Genomic DNA, 23907 nt, shown 5'->3' with positions numbered 1-23907 from the left:
GGGCCTCAACCCAGCAAAATTATTGGGCCTGTGTCAAGAGAAGCTGAATTATGTACTTTATACCCTAGTACAAAATGGGGAAGGAGTAAGCATACTCAGTGATTACATTTGGCTATTTTCCTTTTTTCCCAGAGAACAGACTTGTTTGTTTGTTTGTTTAAATCAGGGCAGTGTGTTTTCCATCTGCAAAGTCAGGCAAACAGGGAAAGTAGCAGCCATGTTAATCACTGTCTTTCATCATGGAGATACCAGACAGGTTTGGAATCTTTTCAGCCTGTTGCATGACTTTCCATTTTGTCTTCATTTAAAGCACTATGAAATTATGTGGTAATTCAGACGAGAAGATGACTGCTGCAAAAATCAAGCTTTATTTTTAAAGACAGTGGCAGATGGTTCCCTCAGCGCAGCCGTCGGGTTGAAGACCTGGTGATGGGAGTTGTTTTGGTGGGGGTTTCTTCCTCTCTTAATTCTGCCAGTAGCTCTAAAAGAGTAAAATGTGTCAACAACCAGCACTCCACTGCCTTGAACAGAGAAATCTGCATGCAGCTCTTGATCCCCATCTGCACTCTCTCCCTTCCAGAGGAATTGTAGAATGTCCTGGGTTGGAAGGAACCTTAATGATCGTACAGTTCCAACTCTGCCATAGGCAGGGTTGCCATCCACTAGACCAAGTGTACTAAGACCAGAAGAATAAGTTTTTTCATGCATTTTAGAAGAAAGATAGGAAGAAATTTATGATTTTAACTCATCTGGCAGTCCAAAGTCCCTGACAAAGTTTCTCCACCAAGCTCTCACCCTTGATACACTAAATCTCCAGTCCTTCTCCACCTCTCTGTTTTTACTTTTGAACATACACATCTAATGCCTTACCATTCTCAGAGCTGTTCTCTTCATCACTGGAGAAGGTGATAACAGGTTTTTTGCGTCGATGGGACTTCTGAGCACGTTTGTTGTTTCGGAGTGCTTGTGGCCGGGGTGTGACAAAATCATCATCATCATCCCTGTTGGCTGTGCTCAGGGGCTGGCGGCAGCAGCCTGCTAAGAAAAAAGGAAAGGTAGCAGTCTTCTGTCTGTAAGGGTGAAGAAAACTCCCTAGGCGTCTCTGCTGGGCTGCAAGGTTAAGGGAAGACTGCAGTCCCACAGATGGAAGGTACCTGCTGTTGGTTTTCGCTTGGCTGGCTCTGGCAATGGAGTTTTATCACCTTCCTGGCACATCTCTGCTGAATCCAGCCCTTGGTTATGGCAGGCGGACAGCTTCTGCTCCAGCTCTTCAGCCAAAGCCTGGTATAGTTGTAACACAGCAGCAAGAAAAAAAAGAAAGAAAAAACAACAGAGAGAAGCATTACATCCACAGTGTATCCATCTCCTGCTCCAGGATTTAGGATCTCTGTTAAGTCGTTAAGGCGAAATAGTAGCCTGTTGAACATGGAGAACTGCAAAGCTTTCTGATCACTGTGTTTATAAAGCACTTGTTTTCCACATCTGGATGCTTCCCACCAACCATCCTTACTTTAGTCTCAGGTTTGCCGACTGCTCTGCGGAATCGAACCAGCACAGCTTGGAAACAGCTGTAGACAGCCGGGTCTTGGAGCTTGTCTGCAAAGCAGTCAAAGTTGTCCTGCAGCTTGTGAAGGCCCCGCTCTGAGATGGGCAGCAGAGAAAGGCAGTGGGACAGATCCCGGTACTGACGTTCATTTCTGGGAAAGACAAAGGTTGCCCATAGTTCATATGAAAAGGAGTGTGTAAAGATGAGCACATCCTACCTCGAACTGAAGCATGTGAGGAAAAGGCATTTCCCTCAGGTGTTTCCTCCTTATGAAACATGAGATTTACTGATGTTCTGTTACAGACCTGTTACAGGGTGCCACACCTTGCAACCACTGTATCCCACAAAAAAATACTGACTTAGTGTCTGTCAGAAAGACAAAGGCTTCACTGTTACAGAACACAGTCACTTGTTAGGAAGCGTCAGAAGTTATTGCTGGCTAGGAGGAGAAACACGCAGTGAAATAAGGGCTCTTTCTGAAGGGACTCATTTCAACTAAAAAGCATAAAGAAAAAAAAACAACTGGCTGCTCTTGAAAATGTCTTTGCTGGTCAGTTACAGGCATAGAGGACATTTTCATTACGATACATAGCAAACAAATAGCAACTGCTGTGTCAGAGGACAGCTAGATCCAGATTCTAGTGAAAGTTGCAAATAATAAAAAAAATCCAAACTAATGTCTTTAATACAGCTCACTGAGACAGAACAGGAGTAAAAACAGTAGGTCAAAGTCCCCCTTACACATGTGTACAGAACAGAGGGCTTACATATACACTCAAAACGTACTGTCCAAACAGACACAGAAAAAAACTGCAGCATCCAGGTGTTAAATGTGGAGACAGTCATTTTTGGCATGTTGCTAATTAGAACTCCAGAAATCCTAAGGATGGTGGCTGCATAATCCTTCCTGATAAGCTCCTGTATTAGCGTTGAATAAGAGTCTTGCTCTAGCATTACCTCTAGTGAGCACTAAACCGATCATCTCTGTGGTACAGTGGTGACATTAGGACAGCATGGCAAAAGCTAGATGTGTTACAGCCAGAAGGATCTTTACAAGTGTGGTCTGAAGACCTCACCACTGTTCCTAGGATAAAATTTTGAGAGAGGGGCCACTTCCTACTCTGGCTCAATAAACAAAATCCAAATATTTCTCAGGAATATGCAACTGCCCAAGGCAGCCGAGTTGGTCACATGCCCAGGCACTGTGTACAAACAGCCAAGATAAGCAGACACAGCTTTAAACCTCAAGGGCAAAGTCACAACTGTGGAGATGGAACACCACAGGAATGGAGGAATGCTGGGTGCACCAAATCCAGTAGAAGATAAAGATAACAAAGAAAATATTTGGCAGAGGCAGGTTCACTTCTTCTGTCTGTTTTTTTCTTGAGGTAAAATAAAAGTCAGTGAAGTTACAGCTTGAGGTGCAAAGGGAAAGAAACATCAACCAAAAAAAAAAAAGTTTCCAGGGGGCAAAATGATACCTCAGATGCATGGAATGGGCTCTGGACTGCTATACTCTTTAATCAGCACCACAAACAAGTCACATCTTGCAGACAATAGAATAAAGCATATCATGTGGCACAGGCACTCAAACAAGAAAACAGTCTGCAGCATAGTCAGAACTGAGCAACCTGTCCACACAGAAGAAGAATGGGACAGATAAGGAGATCCCAGCACCTCAGTTTAACACCTTCTTTTATTTATTTATTATTATTTTTTTTTAACTGAGGTGCCTGTGGAGAAGGACCAGAGAGGTGAATAAAAGCTACCCTGGGTTGTATCTCCTTGCCTACCTGTAAGTAATGCAGATTCAGGTTCTCACAAAACCTTTACCTTCAGAAAGATAAGGGGAGAGGAGCCAAAGAGTCACAGAATGTCCTGGGTTGGAAGGGATCTTAGTGATCATCCAGTTCCAACCCTTTCCCATAGGCAGAGTTGCCACCTACTAGATCGCAGTGTAATAAGACAAGGACACATTTTTTTCATGCATTTTAGGAGAAAGATAGGAAATTTAGGATTTAGACTCACCTGGCAGTCCGGAATCGCTGACAAAGTTTCTCCACCAAGCTCTCAGTCTGTTTGTCTTTAGTGATATATGAGAAGAGATGTCTGCAAAGGAAAAATGTAGTAAAGCTGAAAGCCCATAGAGGAAATCCTATTTCTACCTTCACCATGGCTTGCTTGCAGACCTCCTGCCCAGTGATCAGCTAGGTGGCTCTCCAAATGTGAAGACTAGAAAGCTCTACACATCTCAGACTCTGTTCAGGAGAAGCTATTAGCATATAATGTCTTTTAAGTAGTAATTGCAGTCCCTGTTGGAGGACAGCTGCTACAATAATTATAACTGCATGTTTGTTAAGCACCTGCCTAAGATAAAATACAGCTAGCTATACAGCTAAAACAAGGACTCTTGCGGGTCTGGAATGAGAATTGCTTATGTCTGTGTGGGGTAGGTGGGTTGCTGAAAAGGCTGTGGTACCTATTTCTGCTCAGCTCCTTCCATCCAATTTTAAGAGAAGCAACGCCTCCAGGTGATCTCCCCACTTCAGAGCTGTGCTACAGACCAGTATGTCTGAAAAGGCAGACTGTACTGAGTGTAGGACGGCACAGAGACTTTCTTTTCTCAAAAATCATTATTTTGCTGAAGGTACATTGCTATACGTTTTCAACAATAGAAAAATGAATGTTATTTTACAGTAAATAGGGAACAAAGCTGAACAGAACTGAAATATCAACTTGATCCCACATTTTTCTCAGCTTTTTGAGGAATAAGACAACGTTGACTTTAAGACAGTTAATTAAGTACTCCTATGTTTCGCATGATGCCTTCACAGAAGTACTGAATAACTGAATTCTCTGTATTAAAAAGCTATAGCACATAGTCCTCCTTTTTCTTCTACCAACATTTCTGTTAACTTATTCTCAGTCAAGCTGCTGCTGGCTTTTAGGTAGCTGCTGCAAGTACATCCTTGTTTGGTCTTTGTCATACCTACAACCACCACCAAATCAAGCTTCCTTTCTCTTAAGCTATGGAACTGACACTCAACACTCCCCCCCCCATTTGTTCCAATTTCAATTCATCTTTCCTAAGGAATTTAAAGCAACCCGAATTGTGACAGCATTCCAACCAAGGTCTAACCAGCATTTCAACATTTCCTACACAGAAAGCAGAAATAAAGCATCTGTTAAAATAGCAAGCGGAATGAATCTCTTGCTAACTTCAGCCATACCTTTACAGCAGGGGTTGCTATATTTTGTTCTACTAGTTTTCGGATCAGTTATTGCTGCAATCCTCTTTCTCCATTAGTCCTTTACCAGCAATCCTTCCCTCGCTACTTATCAATCAGCAGACATCACTGGTCCTTTCTTTTCTAAACCTCCACAATCTCCGTTTTGGCAAGTATCCTTGGATTATAAGCCACCCTTCCTCCCAGCTCGTGCCTTTGAGTTTAACTAGATCCTCTCCATAGTACAAGCACTTCATATAATACTATTACATGGAGAAATAGTTCAGTTTCAACTACTTCCTTCTTTCCTATCTGAAGAATTCAAAGTGGTATACTAGCTGCCACAGTTCTCTTCTGCATTAACTTTAGAATAATGTGACTTCTGCCTACTCTGTTAAATCAATACATTTTCTCTTGCTTCTATTTCTCTCCCTGTATACTGTGGAAGGCAGAAAAATCGATCTGTATGTGTCTTGATCACATGAACCCTGTCCATCCTCAATGCAAGTACTAAACTTTAATTTCTATGTCTGTGAGAACACCTCCAGTTTGACATTTATTAAAAACTGTACTGAGAATTCCAAAAGTACATCCCATTCTTCTCATGTATGCTATCTATTTCACATATAATGGTCTTTGATGATTTGCTTCTATCTCTGACACTAAATTCTGCTATGTGTACTATCAGTAGTTACAAGCTATATTTCCCATTATCTCCCATTGAAAACTGAAGCAAAATGGTCATGTACTTTTGGAGTCATAAATTAATCTTATCTTCACTGGTAGTCTTTTTCTGAGCTTTGCAGTTCCTGCCTGTTCAAAATTCCATCCCTCTTCCTAAACGCAGTGGAATCTCACTGACAGAAAGACTCCAGTCAAAAACCACTGGTATGGAACATTCCCTTCACCCTCAAAGAGGCAGCTGTAGGTTGGTTCCCCTTGGGATGACTTCCCTTTCAGATGCAGACTGTGAAAAAGTCCGATTGAGGAGAACAAGAAAAAAAGCATTATATATGCCATGGTAGTTTGTTCTGTAGATTTGGTAGCTCTTAGCTCAGTAGTCCTAGTCAGAACAGACTTCATTAACCCTCATTTCAGATTTTACACACCTCATAATAGTGTGGAAGGATTCTTCATCTACGCCGCAGTCAGGATCTGAGAGACGACTGATGATGTCTGGAAGCAGGTTATAGATGGCATTATCCTGCGTGGGACACAAAGTTCTACATGAGATACAAAATTATGAATGACAGCTGGAGCCAAGACAAATAAGCTGTTCACTTAAAGTTACCTTTTTTCCCAGCACAAAGCTATTAACTGAAAGCATCAGCTTCTTGAAACAAGCTGTACACAGCCAGCCAATCCTATATGGGGCTACTTGACTAAAGCTGAGGAGCTAACAACAACTGCAACCCTCTTTGGCAGCCTTGGATGCAGTTTCTTTACAACCTTGTCACCTCCCAGTACAAAAACATTCTGGAAGGAAGCATACAGAACAGTTCAGCTCAAGGAACTGTCTCTCATCTTGCTGGAAAAGACCCAACCCAAATTCCCTTTCCCAAGGCTTACAGGCAGTTTAGTTACAGACAATGCAGAGACAGAAAACCAGTACAGTAGGGCTTACCTTTTAACAGAACAAGGCAAAAGGGTAAAGCTCCAGCATCACTGCCACCTCTTAGGCAGTAAATCTCAAACTCTGAAGGGCCTTCAGCAGCACATAGGGGGCAATAGGAGCTATGGCTCCTACCTGCCTGGACAGTAACTGCTTCAGTTTAAGTATCTCAATGTCACACAGCCAGGAATAACATTGAAAGGTCTCATGATGCACTGCCTCAGCCTGAAGTCAGGGAACTCTTACAAGACTTATTCCCAAGCCCATGCTAGGTGTGCACAAGTAAGCAGGTAGACAAAGCACCGGTTTGGAGCCTGCCTTCTAATGTGAATGGATGAGGACAAATTTGACAACATCAAAACTCATTTTGCAAAATTCCCTTTTTCTACTCTTATTTAGACAACACAGAGGAACAGCAGATAGATCCCCTACAACACACTTTCTCCAGGACTCCATATTCTCGTGTCATCAAGCCAACCCTTACCAACCCCTTGCTATTCTTATGAACTAAGAATCCTCAGCATCCACTTGCCTTGTTGGAGAGTTCATTGAAAAAGTTTTGAGCCACTCCCACGATTGCTTCCTCTGGGTCTATAAGCAGAGCTGCCATCTCACTCACTTGGCCTTTCACCTTTACCATGTCTTTGAGGATGAGGTGAGTCATCACCACACCAGCTGTCTGCCTCACACTTTGGCAGGGATCTCGCAACCTGGCAGAAGCAAATAATTAACACAGAAAGCAGCTGAGCATCTCTTAAGTTACCAGTACCCATGACATCCTACTTACTCCACAAGCCAGTTCTGTTGTCTCCCTCCACTGATGCCTTAAAATTTGCTTTCCTCCAATAGGCTCACCTTCCAGAAGCCCGGTGCCACCCTCACATCGAGCTCTTATCACCTGTCCTCTGCTAGCAATAAACATGGCATTACCTGGCATACAGATGTGGTGTCCATGGCTCCACCTGATTGGGGAAACGGATGGCCAGATCTCCTGCTGCAATAATGAGGTTGGATCTCACAACAGGGAGAGGGGACTTCTCCATCATAGTGAAGAGCAGGCGCAAGTGGGAGTCACAGAATTCAGAGCTGGCAGGACAAGGTAGCGAAAAGAAGGCCAAAGTTAGTAACCAAAATCCAGTCTCTGATATTAGTGAGACAATAAGTGTATGCTCTTTTATCCATGTTTTTTCCTCTTCCCCAGAAGGGAGTTGCAACATTTATTGTACTTAAGTGCCAGCAAAGCTGATAAGAGAACGTCAGCGTTACCTGATCATGCAGACTTTGCCAAGAGTCAGGGCTGCAGCAGCTCTAAGTGCCGGATCACTGTAGAGCCCAGGGTTATTGCAGATCTTGAGCACCAGTGGAACAAAGGCAGAAAACAGGTGCTTCTCTAGATAGTGGGGATGAAAGCAGCAGATATACTAGCACTGTTCAAGCAGCATTCCAAGAAAAATCATTGAATTTACAGCAGAACTCCTGTAGACTATACGAGCTGGATAACTCACTTTTGCTACCTTCAGAGAAACAGAATAAAGAAAGAGCCTATAATGAAACTGAAGAAAAATGACAGTGTTTGTTTATGTAGGAAACAGCCTCCCTTCCTCTAGATGCATTACCCACCCCTCCCATTCTCTCACATGTGGCAGATGGAACCTGTGCTGCTCTTCAGTGGAGCCATACTTACCATCTAGAAGTTCTATCTCGCAAATATTGCGGATGAGCTCAGCCTCAGTGTCATCAGCAGATGCTCCAATGAGGCCCAGCTCCTCCTCCATAGTGGTATCATTTCCTGTGCTCTGTGGAGAAAAAAAATGGTTGTAAAAAGAGACGATGGGGAATGATAATCCTTTCCTTCGTAAAGTACTTCTTTCTTAGGTGACAAGTGCTATGCATATCCCCAGCAGCATGACAAGAGTCTGGAAGAATAGACTGACAGAATTCTGTAACTTGCTTTTCTGTAAGAATTACATGAAGCTGTGAAATTTAGTCCAGGATTTGCTAGTGCATGTGCCACAGTACACCAAAGAAAGTCTAAGTCATTGAAGCTACCAAACTGAGACAGAAATAAGATACTAGCATCAGTGCCCAAGTCAAACACAACTTGAGGGACACACAAATCCCAAAAGCAAAGAAAATCAAAGCAGCCTTTGAATTTCTGGTCTTGCGAGCAAGACTATAGGAACCTTGTCACAAAGGAAAAGCAAAAACACAAGGGAAGAAAAGAGACAAAAGTATTGCACAGGGGGATCAGATCTGCACCCAATTGCTACTTCTGGGAAAATCTCATAACACCTTCCCCCTCGGTGGGAAATGATAGTGACTCCTAAGCAGAGCAGATGAGAAAATGTATAAAGTTCCCTGGACACGGCAGCGTATCCATCTAATAAAGACTGAAAGTCTAGGGAGATGATTTTTTCTTCTATTCTTACCCAAACAAGTCAACTTCACTGGAAAACACCCTGTAGTAGAATTAGATGTAGATTAAACTTCTGGAAACTGTTTTTACAAAACTCAGTGCACAAATGAGTGCTCATTCTTCACCACTAACAGCAATTGCGAAAAGACTGCAATGTTAATAAAGGAAGTGATGGTTAGAGAGGAAACTAACGAAGAAGATAAACCTAGTCAGGCTATTACCCTTTGCTTCTTCCCCCTGCCTGTTCCAAACCCAAGAATGGCTGGAGTTGCACTTAACAGGATCTCCCTGTCAATCCTTGACAAATTCCCGGCCACTAGAAGTTTGCTGTGGCAGTAGCTGGGACATCAGCAAAGCTCACAGGAAAACAATCACCAAGTTCTCACCCGAGGCCTCAGCTTTATTGCGCTGCTGTGAGAACGCTCTTTACGCTTCTTGGTCTTCCCCTCCTCCCTGAGGATGCGGCGCCTGCGCAGCTCCGCACTCACAGATACTTCCAAATGCGCTACCTGCCGCAGTGCCACCTGTCCCACAAGGGACACCAGGTGCAGCAGCAGGAATGTAGGGAGACTGCTAGCGCCATCAGAGACTCTGCTGGGGGAAGCCCCTGGCTCTAGTGGAAGAAAGATTATTGTAGTTCAGCGTTGATCTGGAATATACATGCACAATTACTGCCCAACCTCAGTAGGTGTATAACCCACCTCCATGCTCCACAGACCCCTTCACAGCACTTGCATTCCTCCATGCCACCATCTCTACTAGCCCCAACTCTTCTCCTCCCGCAGTTATCCCAGACCACCCAACCATAGCACCAGAAACCACGGGTACAGATTTGCTTCACCAGCTTTTTTTCCCTCACCCTCTTTCTGCCCATCAGCCTCTTGCAGATTCTCCAGAGCTTTCTGGCTGCACACCTGCAGGATGTGAGCACATATTTTCTCTGGTCCTTCTGCTAGTTGGTAGATGAGCGTTACTGCTGCCTCCATGAAGGGGATCCAGTGACTGCTTGGCTGGGCAAAGCCTGATGAGAAAAAGGAGCTATGTACCACACAGAACAGCTGCAACACAAACTGCCTCACAGTCCAGCTTCACCTCCTCCAAACCTGCTGCTGACTTGAGCTCACCATTACTCACAGCCTCGCTCAGGCACACAAACAGCGCTTGTTCCTGCGGCAGTCGAAATGGGACACTGTTCTTCCCCTCTGCTGGCTGCAGAAAGAGATGAGTTACTCTTACCACACAAAAGAACACCTCTGTGCCCTCACTGGCTCTTCATCTTGCTGTGTGCGCAATCTAAACCAAAAGCCTTGTTATGCCCATAGCAGGGACATCCAGCACTGCTCTGTCACTCAACACACAGCGGGGACATTAGTGTCACTTTTTAAGACACGGTGGCAGCAGTGGGCAGATTCGAAGCTTGTCCAAACAACGATTCCAAGCCAAGCTAAATAGTTCCACTACTTTACCTTAAATTGAAACAACCCTTAAAAATCTTAAAATGACTCTAAATCTGGTGTTATTTGCCCTGTACTGCTCCCACTACATATAAGCTTAGTGTAAGACAACCAAGAATGCCAATGCCTGGGATACACAGCACATCTGTGAGTTCCTGATCAAGATATACTTGATTAAAACAAGCTACTGCTTGAGGTTCGTCAGCTTTCACTAGCTGGAAGTAAAATTTCTCAATTTACTATAGTTTTAGTCTCTGTTATGAACCTCTTGTTTGGAGCAGGAGCAGAAGAGCTTCTACAATTATTCAAACATCAGTCCCTTCTCATTCTGAAGATAGCTGTAACTCAGTGTGCCATAACGTACATTCATTCACAGAGGTCCTGCAGTCACGTCCCCCCAAAAAAGGGGCAAAACCAGACTGACTGTGATGTGTGAAGGAGGGCAGTTTTCATGTTGCAACTCCTGAATTAAAATACCCTAAATGCTTGCGCTAAAAACAAAGCAACAACAACAACAAAAAAAGAAGAAACAAAAAGTTTTTCCCTAAGTGCATTAAAAACTATAAATTGCTCTTCATCAAAGAAACCATCTGATAGGCCACCAGTTATAACATGAACAGATTTGAAAACCTGTCATGTTTTATATTCAGCCATACAGTCAACAACTCCCAAATATCAATTAACAGAGAGGGCAAAGGAATCACAACACCAGAAAATATCAGTCGAGGAAAGCGCTTCATGGTTGAGGAGACATAAATCAGCTTAGAATGGGGAGCATGAGCAAGAGAATTGGAAGGAAAACAGATTTTCTTGTGCACTGAACTCTTTTCTAATTTGAATTCAGCAGTTGCCTAATGAAAATTTTCTTATTGCACGTTCACTGATGTGTGATAAGTGCTGCTGAATGGTCTCAACCTTCCTCATTTTGAAAAAACAAAAAAATCCCATACAAACAACAACAAAACAAAAGCCCTAAACCATAACAAATTCTCTTTTCTCAATGTAAGCTCCGTTCCCTGCTTCTCTTTTACCAGGTAACTATTTCTGTGACTACAAAGACCAAGTGAGAACTTTACCTTAGAATTATTGGCAAGTTTGGAGATTGCATTGCATACTTCTTCTGCCAAGCGATAGTCTTCATACACCCTCTCAGCCAGCCCTACTGTCACCAAAACATCCAGGTTGCTGCCTATGATCTCCGGTTTCCCACTATGGAATGGAAGGGACAGGGGTATCACAGGAAGCGCTGATGAAACTGCACGGTAAATATCCATAACCAAGAGAAATAGCCCTTGTGGCTTGCAGAAGGCAGTCATTCAAGAAGGGAAAAAAGATAAATGAATTGACTGGAAACACAGCTATAGGGGCAGTACACGCTCCACACAAGACAAGACCTTTACTCCAGTGTGTACATGTGGTTATCCAAACTGAGCTAAACTGGAAGTATGACCATTCGTAAAAACTAATGCTTTATTTCTTCCTTGTCAGAAGGGAGTATAACTTAACAGCTTAAGACAAAAACATTACAGAGCGAGAAAGAGTCCAGTAGTTCAGGACTGGTAGAGGGCAGCACTTTCTACACTGATGGGGCAGGGTGAAGGAAGCTGTGGTCAGCAAAAAAATCCCTGACCAACCAATCAACCGACCCTCAATCCCACCTCCCTCTCATCCTGCAGATACTAGACCTGGTCTGAGGAACATACATTAATTGCCTGGAGAGGGTAAGATGAGTATCTAGCACGTTTAAAAATGGAATCTAATAAGAAACAGACTTAGCATAATTCTCAGCAACAAAAGCAAAATCACTCCTTCCAGCAAATTTCTAGAGAAGGAATTAATCTTGTTATTTTACACACATACCCATGGACTTGACACAGGATGCCTTACAAATCTACAGTTTTGTGGTTATCCCATGATTTTAGGAATTTTGAATTTATGCTTACAACTATACTGCAAGCACATGGGATGGAGTGGCAGAAATATCATGGAAGGAATAACTAATACACAAATAGTGGAATTGCCTGTAGGCTCCCAAAATGGCTCTTACTGTAGTGCCAAGATCTTTCAGACCATCATCATCCAGGCCTACTTTTAACTGATGAAGGAGTAAAATAGGAAGAACAAGAAATTAACAGGTAGGCTTAACACCCAAGGGTTACTAGGTTGGGAAATGAAGGAAATTAAGTTATAAATTATTTAAGCTAAACAAATTATAGTGTAATTATAACGTCTTTGTCCACAGAGAAGGAAGCAGATTAATTTCCCTCCATGCTAAGGCTCTAGGCATCTCTATTCAGCAGTTTCTCACAGTTTCTTATCAAAACACAAAGTGCTGAACCGTAGCATGGTAAAGCCCGACGTGGGTGTTTAGGACACAAGAAAGGTACTGTGATCACACTTATTCAGACACTGCTGTTCAAACACAACAAAACTGTGTTTAATTCCAAGCTTCGTCACCCCATGGCCTGGTTACTATTTTTCAGGCTACAGAACAAGGGCCAGCTGATCCTGCACCCACAGTTGTTCACTAAGGAGTAATTCCCTATGCATCCTTCCACTCACAGGACCACACTGGGCCCTGAGCTTACCGTGCCATCATCCCCAGCAGCATCACAGCTGCACGGCGTTCCAGTGGCGAGCACTGGGTTTTTTCTGTGAACCGCTCCCAAAGCAGCTGGATCACAGCAGGCTTTATTTCATCTCTCTGCACAAACTCTGAGATCTGGAAAAGAAATGCAATAAAACAAGCAGGGAAAGCCAGAAGAGGGTGGGCTTCAGATTAGTAAAGACATTACATGCATTGACAGCTGTTTTCATATAACGTATAACAAAGATCTGTAACAACACATACAATCCAAACTCAGACAATACAAATACTCACTATTTCTTCTAAGCATTGTATTGCTCCTAACGATGCATCCACCATGATGAGAGAGAGAGAACACACCAGGTTCTGGGCCCTGGCCCTTTGAAAGTTTAAATAAAATTAAAAAAAAGAAAAAAAAGAAGAATAAAAAGGAACTGTCACGATTACTTGTCCTCAGCTCTCTAAATAGGCAATTATTAGATAACAGATCTGTTCCTCGAGGACGAGAAAACTTCCCCCTCTACCGGCTAGAGTTCTCAGAGTCACCCAGCTCAAGTTTCAGTGCAGACAGCGTGAGCTCAAAAAAGTCGATTGTGGCTACTGATGCTCTGCACAATGCCTGGCAACAGGCTCACACCAGCCCCTTCCTAGGTCCCTCTCAAGTACAAGTCACAGTATAAACACAAGTCTATCCACTAGAGCATGAGAAACATACGAACAAATAAGGCTAGAGTTCAAACGGCAGGACAGCCATATCCAGACAATACTACCAAGCAGCAGGAAGAAGCAAGGGTGCTGCCTATTGCCTTAAAGGTATAAACAAAGGTGCACATGGACAAGAGTTGGAAAAAGAAGCAAGTGACGTGCTACAGAAAAGATGCAGCTCCTCTTTGCTGTGGAAAAGCAAGCAAGAGCACTTCAGCATCCCATTCTAGATCCTCAGTAAGAGTTAGCAAATAAAGATCCCATCACCACCCCTTCATCCTCCATGTGTAGAGTTTTGTTAAAGAAAAATTTTAGATGATTCTGAATGAAATACCAACTGAACTGCGTGTGAAAGCACTCAAATCATAATTTAAAAATACCTGGTGGACTGTCAGGGATAAAGAAACAGCATATAGTGAAAAAACAAGGACAGAAGAGACAGCAAGAAAACCAGTAAACACTGAGAAGCGTGATGTTTAGATGAGGAACAAAACTCCTACAACTCAGATAAGACCACAGCATGCACAACTTGGCAGCAAAAACTGAGGTTTGGTATCAGAAAGATAGCTCTAAGCCTAGACTATATTGTAAGCCATTCCTCTTATTCTCAATCCTGTGAAAGGACAGACTATAGCCATAAAAAATCCAAAATAAAGGAACAAACATTGGACTAAAACCTTGCCCAAGAAGGGTGGAACATTTCATTTCCAAGACATGGGATCTGTCCCCTAACAGTTGGCTTCCTAATGGGCTGAAATACTTGTAAAAAAAAATAAATCAGTTAATTGATGCCATCAAGAACCCAACTGATGCAATAAATATTCAGTAGCTCACTCTCCTTGACCCCACCACGCTGACCCTCCTCAGACCATTTGAGGAGGTTCCTCTTTGTGCAGTGCTTTATGTGAGAGTGAAATTTATGAGAAAGTTCAGCATGAGTGCCTGATACCAGTTTCATTTAAAATAATTCACAGCATTGATTTCTGTGAGTTCTCATATGGAGGTCTTCTGCATTAATTTTTCCTAGACATGAATACATACAGGACATGTAGGAGATGTTTCTCTGGGGAGTTGGTAGAACAGAAAGGAGAAAAAAAAAAAGACTTCTGTTGAGGACAACCCATACCTCTCCGAATCCCCGCTGGGGCTCAGATAGAGCTGCCTGTAGGCATTCAGCACAGCCTCCTTGATACCAGACTCTTTTGACCACACGAGAGGAAGCATCCTGCGGACTCCAAGCAGTGCCTGGGGCACACCAAACTTCGAGACTGTCACAAAGAACTCAATTGCTTCTTGAACAACTGCAGAGGAAAGAACAGCTGCATTAGTGCAGTTCCTTCCTTCTCGTTATTGAAGAGGCCATTAAGACGAATTCATAGGCATACTGCTCTCATACCTAGACCTAGAAGTACCCAAGATCATTGCTACTGTCTGCAAATGGCTTGAGTCAGAATAGGGCCACTATTAAATATAGATGCCCTGGAGGAAATGGGGTAAGTTAGCAATATTAGAGCTAAACGTGATATGATAGACCTAGGAGAAGAGCACAGAGGCCATTACTGAGAAAGAAAAATATATATATATCTATTCTAAGAAACAGCAGCTTTGGAAAAAAAGAGATCCTACGGTCACAACAAATATAAAGCAGCTGTCCCAAGGCAATGCTGTAACTAAGCCAGCTGTTGTATTAATGGCGTACTGCGTGTTTGCCACATATAAGAAATAACTTATTTGATTTTAACTTGGCTACTGCTGAAAATATACTCCCCAGTCTTCTGTTCTTAAGGGGAGAAAAAAAAAAGAAAAAAAAAAGCCCATTAATTTAGAGCATATTCACAAGAAAAGCATAGCAATGATTAGAGAGTCTGTTCAAGAGTTTATTGACAGAGTTTGATCTTTGCGTAAGTGCTGCTACCAGACATGAAAGTATTTGTAACTAGACAGCTGTATGCTTCTGCTGCCCCAGTCACACCAGCAGGCACACTTGCACAGAAATATAAACTTGCATCTTTAAATCTTAAACCTTTAATTAAAAAAATAAAACCCGAGTGCACACATCCCTTAGCCTCACTCAACACCACAGCAGAATACTCTCTCCAAATGCAGACAAGGTCTCACAACACACTTCAGGTGTCTGGATGTCTAACTTGCCTTTCTCACACAACAGAACAGGCCAGAAGCTAGTAAGATCTGTGCAACCATAAAAGACCCCACAAATCAACCAAAATCAGGCACTAAAATGCCAGGCGCATTTAGCCTTAAACCACAAATGTCCTACAGAGATGCTGCTTCAAGAGTTCATTCTTGTGTGCAATCACTTAGCAGCATCCAAACCTGCCTTCTTAGTATAGGTAAAACATGAGTAGTTAGTACAGACAAAGCCATCATAGGCAAAGCCCCAAGAAACATCTGCACAATGCAGGTGTACAGACCTGCCTGCACCCCAGAACTACGTGAGTGGTTAGCAACTGGGAGGAGGGTGTGAGAGGAAAGACTGGTACCCAGCCTCTACCTCAGGGACACTGATTCACGACAAGCACATTAATATTAAATATTAGTAGCTGAAGTAACCTAAAGGACTGCTCATCAATTCATGCTTTTATAGTGAACTGAAGAGGACCAGGCAATAGGGCCTGTTGAAAAGTAACACTTTCAGCTATGAAATAAAGTTTAAAGAAACATGAAGTTAATTAGACACACTGCTCAGCTCCTCTCTTTACCCCACTGTAACACCTGAAGTTGCACCAAGAAACAGAATGCAGCTTCCTTGGACACTTACTTTGGAAGAACTGCAGTTGAGATTCCCTCCCATAAAAGAGGAGAACAGACATAAATGTAGTCATCTTGGACTTTTTTTTTTTTTTTTTTTTTTTGCTTGTTTGGTTTTGTTTGGGTTTTTTTCCTAATCTTGATATTTAAAAATTTGGCTCCTACACATGTCTAAAAAAGCCCACTCATGCCCTAATGCAAATCTCTCACAACATCCATGTAGATGGTGCTTGCTGTTCCAGTATTCCATTGCCTGCAACATCTGCTCAGTGAACAGCAGCTCTTCCAACCTTTCCCCTGTAGTTCCATCACTCCAATATCTCCTCTCCAGCAAAAAGGGACAAACCTGGAAACTACAAACAGAGGAAAAAAGGCCCCGTGGCTATTTCACACACCTGAAACAGAGTTTTCATACATCAGCTTGCTGATCAGGCTCAGGGCTTCAGTGATTTTCACTGAGAAGTTGTAGGCATCTTGTAGATACTGCACCAACATCTCCTGTTTGACCAGCTCCATTTGAGGCTGCTCTTGAGGCTGCTCTTCCAGCACAGCTTCTTCAGTTGTAAGACTGCCATTGTCACATGGAGAATCCCCACTATTCTCACCTGGGCAGGAACCTGCACAGCATGAACACTTGTTTGTTAGCAGTATTGAAGGTATAAGACAAACAGGCACAGTTCAGGGCATTTAAATTCTTCTCACTCACCCCTTATTGACATTAAAAATCAGGGGAGACTTTCATTAAAAAAAAAAAAAAAAACCCAAAACAAACAAAAAAACCCAACTCAACCAAAAAAAATAGACACACTGGCAGAATAGCAGATTTAGCTACAAAGACAACATCTCAGCTTATCATAGCACAGACTCCAGCACTACAGCACAGCACATCACAGAAGTATCAACTAAGACAGGTGGAAAAAGGCATGGTCCAGTTTACCTAAATACCATAAAAACACTGAAGAGGTTAATCTGATCTTGACACCTCCTCAAAGATGGATGAGAACCTAAAAGAGAATCAGGACAGAGTACAGAGAAGGCAAAAACTGCTACTCTGTAGCAGTTTGTAGAAGTGTGTGGAGCTGACAAAATTGAGAAGATTATTTAGATAGTAGCTTTTTCTTTTTTTTTTTTTTAAACAGAAATTAGCTCAGGAGAGTAAGCAAGAAAACCTTATTCTGAAGCAAATACAGAAGATAAAGTATGCACAGTCGTAAAACACAGCAAGAAGTGTGAGCCTAGAGGAGCTAGACTTTGCTTGAATCTGATACTTGGCCTTTAAGAGTGAGCATTATGTGCCACCACCTGTTCAGGAAGCAGAACTCCACACAAATCCAGACAGGACAGAAGTGCATGAGTAACACTGGCTTCACTCCCTTCTGCAGTCACCATACAAGTTAAAGCAGTAGAAGTGCACTTATAGTGGGAACACGAATTTGTTCTCACCAGAACTGAAATACTGGGATTAGTGTGATCCAGACAAGAGACCAGGCCACTACATGAGGAAATGATCCACAGATGGTGCAACTCTGGACTGCTGAGTACATGCATACTGAGATGTATACTGAGGCCCACAGTTTGAAAGAAGAGACGCAGCTGTCCAGACAGTTTTGGTCTAACTCTAGCAACAGTTTAAATGCAGGCAAGAAACAGACCAATCTGCTGTAGTCACCTGTGTAAAGTCTTTTCAGAATGCCCAGGATCGTCGTCTCCTCATTTTTCTCCTTGGAGCTACTGAAGGGCTCTTGCCCATGGAACCGGTGCAGCGCTTTCTGCGTGAGGCGAACTGCACTCCTGGTCAATGACAGAACCCAAGAGAACACCAGCAACCCATTAGTGCAGAATATAAGGGAAACCATCCAACTTTGCCCAGAACTCCCAGGAAAGCCAGGTGTTCCTGCCAGCACATTGCACCAGGTGCCCATGTCAGTGCCTTCCCATAGAGTAGTTACCGAAAGTCATGCATTTACTCTGCACCTCAAACCTTCCTTGAATAGAGAACAAGAGACTGAGAGCCTTCTTACTTGTAATTCAGCTTCCTCAGCATTCCAGTGATTTGCTCTGATGTACCCTCTGCTGTTTCTTCAACTTCCAGCACCTCCTCATCTTCTTCTTCCTGCAGTGGTTGAAGGATCTGCATTGCAGCAGCCCTAACTTCTGGTAGCATTGCTTCCCACTCTTCTTCTGGGGTGATTGTTGGAGCTATAAAGAAATGGCAGACAGAATGAGGAATGGAGAAGATTCAAATGATAGCTTAAGTGGGGAAAGAAACTCATCCGGAAGTTAGGAATGCTAGGCTTTTTTCCTCAGGCAGTCACTATCCCCATTTCTGATTCCACCTAAACTAGAATATGAGTAGGTAAGAACTCTTGGAGTAAAAAAAAAAAAAAAGGAGAAGAATGACAGAGAACCATCATTTGATTCTTATTGGTCTCTAGACATCAGAAAGTTCAAGGCTAATCAAGTTGAAATTCATATCTAACCAAACTCCTGGCAGAATCTGTCCTTGAACGGCTGGCAATTGAAGCCTGAGAGGATGTTCGTACTTATGTTCAGTTCTTGCCCTGAGAATAACACTGTTGAGTAAGTACAGACATTCATATGGTCCTTTTACTACATTACAGCATGAAGACTTTTGTGAGTTTATTCCCCAGTTATCTGGACTCACTGTCTCACATGAATAAGATCTGAGATAAAAGCCACCGAAACTTGGGAGAAAGTGTAAGATGAGGAAAAATAAGCATAGAGTAAAATTCCTATTGGCCAGAGTACAAATGACACCCTGAAAATGGGAAAGAGAAAGAAATTACCTGCTTCTCTGCAACGGTCCCTCATTTCTTGCAGCTTCTGCACCTCTTTCTCGAGCGGCTCAGCCAAGTCACTACAGCTCAGCTGAAAATGCCAAGAAAAGAAGTAGTATGTTCCTTATTCATTTTTCTAGAATTCTCCTTTCTCTATTTCCTTAGTGTTATCAATCACCTCAGAAAACTCTGATTTTGGAAACTGAAGTAGCAAACTCTGGCCACCATCCTAGATGCTGTCAAATGCCAGTCTGAGGCTCAGAAACTCAAGAGGAGGTGCGGGCGAACATAAAAACTGCAGCTCTGCATAGAATGTTCTAAAGCCTAATTCTCATCCTAAGAAAAGAAATCCCACAGTGAATTCACATCAAACTGCTGCAGGCTTTTCCATTATCAAGACCAGAACCATCTTGGCCCTGCACACCTACCAATTACAGTGAGTGAAGACCCAGAGAACATGAGATCTGAACAACAGAAAATTCAGAAAGCTCCCATTTGCATAGTCAAAACTTGTGTCTCATTGAAAAGCCAACATGGAAAGACCACAGCCCTGCCCATACCATACTGCAGATACTCAGCCTGCAGACACACTTCTAGCGTATGCACCATGCTAATGGGAATTACCTTGCAAGAATAGGGATTATTGGATATAAATGCAGCCAGGAGCTGGATGGCATTTTTAACTACCACCACAGATTTGTCTTTGAGACGCCCGACAGCCAGGGATACGACAGACAGGAACTGAGTCAAAGGCAGAACCTAGTACACAATGAAAGCATAAACAAAGTCATTAGGAAGCCCTAGAAATTCCTGACAATTTGTTTTCCTGCAGACAAATCAATATACACACATGCTCTTCTACTTGTGGCTTGCATATGAGAAGGCACAGATTACAGATTCCTAGAAAAATCTAGGTCAGCAGAGACCTCCATACATCTTCTAGTCCAAGATCTGTTGAAAGCAAGGACTTACAAAAAGTTACCAAGGAGTCTATTGAGAAGAGTCTTAATATTTCTGAGATGTTTTCCCACAGTAACATCCAGAAAGAGCTTGCACAATGAGCTCTTTCTTCTAATCAGTACTGGTAAGATCTAAAATCATGCAATTTCTGTTCCCTAGTTAACCTTAGAATCTTTGGTCTCTTGGGAAAAAAGAACAACAGATACTTTAATACTCAAAGACAATGCCTTTGTCGGTTTCACTTCAGTCTCTGCAAACAAAGATCAGTGACAGAAATTCCCTTAGAAATTCCCTCAGATGAGGGGAGGAGGAGACAAAGGCAGAGCCGTTTTCCCAACACATTTACCTTGCCTTGAACAATTCGAGTGAAAAGCTGCAGCACCCGACTACGAACAAATCCATTGACATCACAGATGTGGGCTTGCAGTGTTTTTAGGAAATGGTCCCGAGTACCACGAGCAGCTTCTTCCAGCTGGTCACCATTCAGCACCTGTAGCAGCACTTCTGCCATTGCTGACAAAATGGCATTTCGCATCATGTAATTCTGCAAAAAGATGAGTTGGTGAACCAGGAACAGAGAAAAAAAATACAACTTGGTATTCCGAGGGGGAAGGACAGGCCACAGTCTGGGCCTTCTAACTGTCAAGCTCCAGCTTTAACTGAATTTCTCTATTCCAGAGTTTGTATCAACCTTGGCTGAACATGGCCTGCAAGACTAAGCAATCCAGCCCTCCCATCCAGCTAGGTCCGATATGAAAGCAAGGACTACCATCAAAACACAAGGTTTTTAAGGGCACTTTACTAAAAAGTAACATGATGAAAGCCATGGAAGTAACTTGGTACTGAAGAATAAAGGACAGCAGACTGATCCAACAGTAGTCAGATCCCTCTGGCTCTCCGATGCCTGGAAGCAACAGCCGGAAAGTAGGTGTCATGTGTGTATTTTCTCTGCATGTTTTAGGGAAGGGCATGACCTGTTCCACATGGCAGGTTTTGGCTACTTGATCTCTGTGAAAGATGCTCTGTTCTCAAAAAGAAAAATCAAATAGCAGTAGTTCTACTGCTTGTCTTTTCTGCACAGGTAATGTTTTGCAAATGTACCTCGCCATCCAAGTGCCGCAGCAGAACACTCATGTTGGATAGCACCAGTGCAGGAATTTGTTCAGCCAGTTCAGTTATGAAGACAGCATAACCCTTGATTCCTGAAGTATCACGAGCCAGCTCTAGTGGACATTTCTGTCCAATTTCCCTACACAGAAAAATAAAATAAGGAAAAGGGCTTCTCAGGTTTCTAGGGGTAGAAGAATACATATTGGGGCATTTTTCCTCACCTCAGCAGTTCACCTACTATGCTTTTCAGTCCATATTCTTTAGCCCAGAGAGTCACAGCCTGAGCAAACACTGAGGCTACATGTTCAAAGTGCTGCAGCATCTGTGTGATCTTCAGAGTAGCACCTTTGGACAAGAGAAGGGAGAAAAAGAGGTTAAGGAAACTGCCTAGGAACAACGTCCAGAAAAAGAAAAAAGCATGGACTCACTGAACATGTGATCATAGTGAGTCAGAGCTGTAGCAAGCAGATGTGTTGCTGCTTCTCGTGTGGCCCGATACCTCTGAAGACCAATATTTGAGTTCTCCAGTATACGATAACAGCATCCTGTCAGTAAGCTAAAACCGTAGAGAAGAGACAACTTCACTACAGCAGTCTGCATTGACTGTTCTAGCAAACTGCGCTAAGTATGCACTAGGTACATCTTTTTCTTGAACCAGGCAGATTATCCAATAACCATAAGAAATTGTGCAAAAAACATCTGAATTTTACATGAGGAAAAGAAGTGGTTCTTCAACCGCTCACTTTTGCTTCAGCTTACTCCACATCCAACAAAGTGTACCCTACAGAGGGCTGTAATACCATCTCACTCGCAGATTTACAATTTAACCCCTTCTTCCCAACACACAGACACTATTTCTAAGGGCTGTCTTACCTGACAAGCTCTTCTTCCACCACCAAACCACCCCAAAGTTGACGGAGATCCAGCTGCAGCAACTGTGTGAGTAGTTGTAAAAGTGGTTCCCTCTCATCTTCCCATGAGAATCCAGAGACCTTGGTGCGGCTCTTCTTGTTCTGAAAAGAAAGGTATGCAATGCAGTTCATCGATATCCTGAACATAAGACAAAAACACCATCACCATCCCATTTCCCTTGAAACAAAAACAGCTGTTAAACTCAAAAGCATCAAGAGGGATACCATTAGATGTACAAGAAATGTATATGCCCACATCTGACCACTGTTATTTGAGCACAGAATGGAACTCCAGAAAATACTGACAGCCAGGTAGCCACTTAAGGATCAAACTTGGCTTGGTCATTTTAATCTCTGCTGATGTTTAGACACGCATCTGTCTGTCTTCCAGAAAGGATTTTACAGAACTCCACATTAGGCACTGCTTTTCCCATCATCATGCTTAAACAAACCCAGCTATACTCTTTGACACAGAGTTCAGCAAGCTTACAGACTTCCTACATTTCTCATCTCATTTTCTCCCCAGTTCTCTCACCCACCTTTCCAGCAGGATCCACCTCCGCCAAACCACTCTTGAAGGCTTCCATTTCAAAGGCTTCCAACAGGCCACACAGCAAATAGCAGTTCATCTTAAGAGCATTGAGGTGAGCATCTCGGTCTGTATGGCTTAGCCCAGAATCACTCAAGATGGTAGAAAGCTCATTGGAATGATGAGTCACCACTGGAGAAAGATAGAAAAAGATGAACATTCTTGGCCAGGTTCCTCAGCCATCCTCTCCATTAGAGACTTAGAGCAGTCATCAGATTACCAAAGATGTGTGCTCACATCTCACCAGCTGTAACATGGGCTGCCCCCTACAGCCAAAACCTCAGAGGCACCTTCCCATCCTGTTCCCCAGTCACCAGTCAGTTCCTAGAAGCACTTGCTCAGAACTGACACATCCCAAGGATTTATTTCCCAGGGACACAGGGAAGGGGATTTTCTGTCGGCCTGCCCTTACAGCGAACACGCACAGCTCTGCATTGTCCACCAAGATTACAGACCCATATACTGGAATGGACTGAAGGAGCAACCCTGCCGGTTGAGTCACATTAGCCTTTATATCATCATCAAACTGCTGCCCGGGAGCAACCTCCCTGTGACTCCAGTTTTGCCCGGAGATAGCAAACACCCACCTTGCATCATCAGCTCCAGGGCATCCTCCTTGGCAGCGGTATCCAGGGCTCGGAAGTGGCTGTGGGGCAAGCACAGCTTATCATGGCAGCCAGAAAACGCCACAGGAAAGAGGCGGCAGCTCCCGGCCCCCCTCCAGCCTCCAGGTCCCTCCGTTCGCTACTTACCGCAGCAGGCTGTAAACGGCGTCGAAATGCTGCAGCACAGCCAACGCACCCCGGCCCCGGAAGGCAGCCCGGAAGGCTACGGGGAGATGAGGAGAACGTGAGCGAGGGGCGGTGCGGGGACAGCTGCGAACCGCCGGCAGGGCCGGGTCTGACGGCGCCTGCTTTGCCCGGGCTTAGGCCGGCCGGACCTCGAAGGGCCTAGCCCAATAGGGGAAGGGCTCGGGCCTTACCTGCGATGGCGGGCGGCAGCTCGCGGACAGACAGTACCTCCTGCACGACATAGTGACGCGAGCTGTCGCCCCGCAGCAGATCGTCAGCGGTGAGGGGCAACTGGAACTCGCACGACGCCGCCGCCATAACCCCGCACGGCGCCACGGCCACAGGCGCTCGAAACCGCGCGCGCCGATCACGCTCGCCCCACCCGATTTCCTCTTCCGGCCTATCAGCGGCCGGCAGCGCCGCGGCCTTTGC

General features: G+C 43.7%; 1 protein-coding gene and 1 non-coding gene across 3 annotated transcripts; both read right to left on the bottom strand.

The window, feature by feature from the left end:
- Positions 1–272: 272 nt before the first annotated feature.
- Positions 273–23904, bottom strand: NCAPD2 (non-SMC condensin I complex subunit D2). 2 transcript variants are annotated; one of them, XM_048960322.1, is made up of 31 exons: positions 23667–23904; positions 23437–23512; positions 23272–23330; positions 22635–22816; positions 22058–22197; positions 21613–21740; positions 21406–21529; positions 21176–21323; positions 20421–20618; positions 19739–19873; positions 19124–19205; positions 18338–18515; positions 17986–18107; positions 16712–16933; positions 14674–14848; positions 13137–13221; positions 12844–12977; positions 11332–11464; positions 9926–10010; positions 9661–9822; positions 9188–9414; positions 8070–8181; positions 7652–7775; positions 7316–7471; positions 6918–7095; positions 5883–5977; positions 3575–3655; positions 1511–1697; positions 1155–1281; positions 871–1038; positions 273–481 (listed from the first exon to the last, which is right to left on the bottom strand). In XM_048960322.1, the coding sequence occupies exons 1-31, from the start codon at positions 23791–23793 to the stop codon at positions 399–401; spliced, it is 4233 nt and encodes a 1410-aa protein (XP_048816279.1). In that variant the 5' UTR covers positions 23794–23904; the 3' UTR covers positions 273–398. The 2 variants fall into 2 exon arrangements, with proteins under 2 accessions (XP_048816279.1, XP_048816289.1); XM_048960332.1 differs by having other exon boundaries at positions 871–1035.
- LOC125688487 (small nucleolar RNA U85) lies at positions 22891–23211 on the bottom strand. The gene has a single exon (XR_007374747.1). It is a non-coding gene; the product is annotated as a small nucleolar RNA U85 (small nucleolar RNA).
- Positions 23905–23907: the final 3 nt, after the last annotated feature.

The sequence above is a fragment of the Lagopus muta genome, chromosome 1 (assembly GCF_023343835.1).
Source record: "Lagopus muta isolate bLagMut1 chromosome 1, bLagMut1 primary, whole genome shotgun sequence".
NCBI lineage: Eukaryota > Metazoa > Chordata > Aves > Galliformes > Phasianidae > Lagopus > Lagopus muta.
The sequence above is the reverse complement of the archived record's forward strand: the minus strand, read 5'-3'. Positions and strand labels throughout refer to the sequence as shown.

What these genes read in the sequence shown, in the direction of transcription:
- NCAPD2 (XM_048960322.1), bottom strand. Translation starts at nt 23,793, where the DNA reads ATGGCGGCGGCGTCGTGCGAGTTCCAGTTGCCCCTCACCGCTGACGAT. An exon ending in CTCGAATTGTTCAAGGCAAG is followed by an intron (nt 19,874 to 20,420) that starts GTAAATGTGTTG and finishes ATTGTGTACTAG; the next exon opens with GTTCTGCCTTTGACTCAGTT. An exon ending in GGACCGTTGCAGAGAAGCAG is followed by an intron (nt 18,516 to 19,123) that starts GTAATTTCTTTC and finishes ATTTCTTTATAG; the next exon opens with CTCCAACAATCACCCCAGAA.